Source organism: Aegilops tauschii, chromosome 3 (assembly GCF_002575655.3).
Source record: "Aegilops tauschii subsp. strangulata cultivar AL8/78 chromosome 3, Aet v6.0, whole genome shotgun sequence".
NCBI classification, from domain to species: domain Eukaryota; kingdom Viridiplantae; phylum Streptophyta; class Magnoliopsida; order Poales; family Poaceae; genus Aegilops; species Aegilops tauschii.
This window is the reverse complement of record NC_053037.3, coordinates 105,617,421-105,621,667: the sequence shown is the minus strand read 5'-3', so window position 1 is coordinate 105,621,667 and position 4,247 is coordinate 105,617,421. Positions and strand designations below refer to the sequence as shown.

The following is a 4,247-nucleotide window of genomic DNA, read 5'->3' as shown; positions in this document are numbered from 1 at the left end:
GTATAACCTGAGAGATGATGCTTGGGGCAGGTTGATAGCACAACAGATCGATAAGAATGCAACATTGGTACAGTTTGATCATGTTGGGGGCTATTTAAGAGCTAGAGTTTCCATTGACGTCAACAAGCCTCTACGGAGGTGGATTTTGATCAATTTGACCAAGAGGAAGAAGGAAGAACTATATGACATTCAATATGAACAAGTACCTCACTTCTGTTTCTCTTGTGGCCGTTTGGGACACAATGATTTGGTCTGCCCTACTCCAGGTCCCAGGGACAAGAATGGCGATCTACCGTTCGGGCCAGGGCTAAGGGCACCAGAAGAGAGGAGGAAACCCGCCTCGGGTGAGAGCATGAGCAAAGACCAACAAACAGGACCGAGCAGCAAAAGGGAATCCAAAAACTCAAGCAATGTTGGTGAAGCTGCTGAGGTGAACTCTCCTGTCAAAAACCGTGGCAGTATAAAACGGAAAGAAGCACCAAAGCAGGTTTATCGCCGAGTAGAGCACCCTCTCCTCATCACCAGTGGCGAGCATGTTGAACAAAAGACTACAGATGGTGTCATGGGGGAGGATAGTGATGATGATGCAAGGGAAGGAAAGGAGGTAGAAAGAGAACCAAAAAAGAAAAGACCTACACCTGAAAATTCGGCAGCAGCTGCGGAGCAGAGCCGCCTGTCCCAATGAGTATCATTAGCTAGAACTGCCGGGAGCTTGGGAACCCCGAGGCAGTTTGAGAGCTTCGCAATGTTGTGAAGCAAGAAGGGCCCACCCTTCTCTTTGTTATGGAAACGAAGATACGGGCAGCAAGGGTGGAAAACCTGAAGTTTACTTTGGGTTTTGATGGATGTTTCGCGGTAAACAGTGTTGGTCTTAGTGGAGGCATTGGACTGTTCTGGTCCAAGGATGTTTCTGTTGAGCTCAAGAACTATAGTACTGGCCACATTGATGTTGTGGTGCAGAAGAGGGATCAAAGCTCTTTCGAGCGGCGATTCACTGGGTTTTATGGAGCACCAAGGGTCGAGGACCGTCACCATAGTTGGCGTCTCCTCCAAACCCTGAATGAGCTAACCCATGCGACATGGGTCTGCATGGGCGACTTCAATGAAACGATGTATGTCGACGAACACTTCAGCCGCGCGGAGCGCCCGGAGAGGCAAATGAGGGCGTTTCGCGAATGTGTGGACGAGTGTGCTCTCCAAGACCTCGGATGGACAGGTGTGCCTTTCACCTGGGACAACCAGCAGGAAGGAGTGGTAAATGTTAAATCATGGATTGACCGGGCCTTCGCAAATGAGGAATTCAGGCAACAATTCGGGTACACAAATGTTCGTCATATCAGCGCTGCCGAATCAGACCACTATTTTGTAAACTTGGTATTCCGGGAGCAACGAGGTGATGCACCAAGGAGGGGAGTGAGACCCTTTAGGTACAAAAATGTGTGGCAGACACATCTGGACTATGAGCAGGTGGTGACAGAATGTTGGCTCAGCCGGCAGCGCACACCTGGCCTTCAAGGCGTGATGGATTCTTTGAGTGCCATGCAACATGGACTCGATCCTTGGGGAAAGAAAGAATTCGGATGTCTTGCAAGGAAAGTCCGGAAACTGCAGCAAAAGTTGGATAAGCTCCGACGACAATCTGTGGGGCGAGGACCGACAGAAGAGGAGAAGAGCACGATGGTGAAACTCCGTGAAGCTCATAGACAAGAGGAGATATGGCTTCGTCAATGTTCACGCGTACTCTGGCTACGGGACGGTGATCGAAATACAGGATACTTCCAGGCTCAAGCAAAGCAACGACAAAGAACTAATAAGATCGAGGGACTGCGAAGATCTGATGGTTATGTTTGCGCAAATGCTAAGGAAGACAAAACTGAAATTATGAACTTCTACCAGCAGCTGTACACGTCTCAGGGTCCAACGGATGCCAGCGAGCTGTTATTGCATGTGCTTGAGCGCATCACTCCGGAGATGAATGCCTCTTTGGATAGACCATTCGAACCGGAAGAGGTGCACAAGGTTCTGTTCCAGATGGCGCCATCCAAGGCGCCGGGTGTGGACGGCTTTACAGCTGGGTTTTTTCAGAAACATTGGGGGCTACTTCGCGATGATGTAACCAATGTTGTTCGGAGTTTTCTAAATGGTGGTGAATTGCCTATTGGTCTGAACGATACTTCGATCACACTCATACCAAAGGTACGGAACCCACAGTCAATTTCACAATACCGTCCAATTTCCCTGTGCCCAGTTTTGTATAAGTTGGCAGACAAAGTCATCACCAACAGAATCAGGGAATTTATGGACGAGATTATCAGCGAGGAACAAAGTGCCTTCATCCCCGGACGCCTCATTACTGATAACGTACTAGTTGCGTTTGAAAGTATCCACACCATGAGGAAAAGAAAGAAGGGAACGAATCATATTTGTGCTGTCAAACTTGACATGATGAAAGCCTATGATCGGGTCGAATGGAGTTATCTACAGGCTATCTTACTTAGTTTGGCTTCAGTACAAACCTTGTCAGACTGATAATGAAGTGCGTCAGTTCGGTTCGTTTCTTGATATGTCTCCATCGTATCTACTTTTCCAAACACTTTTGCCCTTGTTTTGGACTCTAACTTGCATAATTTGAATGGAACTAACCCGGACTGACGCTGTTTTCAGCAGAATTTCCATGGTGTTATTTTTGTGCAGAAATAAAAGTTCTCGGAATGACCTGAAACTTCGCGGAGAATATTTTTGGAATATATAAAAAATACTGGCGAAAGAATCAAGACCAGGGGGCCCACACCCTGTCCACAAGGGTGGGGGCGCGCCTACCCCCTGGGCGCGCCCCCTGTCTCGTGGGCCCCCTGAGGCTCCACCGACCTCAACTCCAACTCTATATATTCACGTTCGGGGAGAAAAAAAATCAGAGAGAAGGATTCATCGCGTTTTACGATATGGAGCTGCCGCCAAGCCCTAATCTCTCTCGGGAGGGCTAATCTGGAGTCCGTTCGGGGCTCCGGAGAGGGGAATCCGTCGCCGCTGTCATCATCAACCTTCCTCCATCACCAATTTCATGATGCTCACCGCCGTGCGTGAGTAATTCCATCGTAGGCTTGCTGGACGGTGATGGGTTGGATGAGATTTACCATGTAATCGAGTTAGTTTTGTTAGGGTTTGATCCCTAGTATCCATTATGTTCTGAGATTGATGTTGCTATGACTTTGCTATGCTTAATGCTTGTCACTAGGGCCCGAGTTCCATGATTTCAGATCTGGACATATTATGTTTTCATGAATATATGTGAGTTCTTGATCCTATCTTGCAAGTCAATAGTCACCTACTATGTGTTATGATCCGGTAACCCCGAAGTGACAATAATCGGGACCACTCCCGGTGATGACCGTAGTTTGAGGAGTTCATGTATTCACTAAGTGTTAATGCTTTGGTCCGGTACTCTATTAAAAGGAGGCCTTAATATCCTTTAGTTTCCAATAGGACCCCGCTGCCACGGGAGGGTAGGACAAAAGATGTCATGCAAGTTCTTTTCCATAAGCACGTATGACTATATTCGGAATACATGCCTACATTACATTGATGAACTGGAGCTAGTTCTGTGTCACCCTATGTTATAACTGTTGCATGAGGAATCACATCCGATATAATTCTCCATCACTGATCCAATTCCTACGAGCTTTACACATATTGATCTTTGCTTAGTTACTTTTACGTTGCCACTGTTACAATTACTACAGAACTGCTACTGTTACTTTTGCCATCGTTACTGTTACTTCCATACTACTGTGCTACTAAATACTTTGCTGTAGATATTAAGTTTTCCAGGTGTGGTTGAATTGACAACTCAACTGCTAATACTTGAGAATATTCTTTGGCCTCCCTTATGTAGAATCAATAAATTTGGGTTGAATACTCTACCTTTGGGTTGAATACTCTACCCTCGAAAACTGTTGCGATCCCCTATACTTGTGGGTTATCAAGACTATTTTCTGGCACCGTTGCCGGGGAGCATATCTCTATTCTTTGAGTCACTTGGGATTTATATATGCTGATCACTATGAGGAACTTGAAAGACGAAAGAACTAAGATTTTTCCCTCAACTACGAGGGGAGGTAAGGAACTGCCATCTAGCTCTGCACTTGATTCACCTTCTGTTATGAGTAAATTTGCGACACCTACACATGCTATTGATTATGATAGATCGCATGTTATTGATGATGCCACTTCTGCTATGCATGATACTC

General features: G+C 46.4%; 1 protein-coding gene across 1 annotated transcript; it reads left to right on the top strand.

Annotated features, from left to right (window-relative positions):
* Nucleotides 1-783: 783 nt before the first annotated feature.
* Nucleotides 784-2,529, top strand: LOC141042753 (uncharacterized). Its single transcript, XM_073511634.1, has one exon. The coding sequence runs from the start codon at nucleotides 784-786 to the stop codon at nucleotides 2,527-2,529; it is 1,746 nt and encodes a 581-aa protein (XP_073367735.1).
* Nucleotides 2,530-4,247: the final 1,718 nt, after the last annotated feature.

What these genes read in the sequence shown, in the direction of transcription:
- LOC141042753 (XM_073511634.1), top strand. Translation starts at nt 784, where the DNA reads ATGGAAACGAAGATACGGGCAGCAAGGGTGGAAAACCTGAAGTTTACT.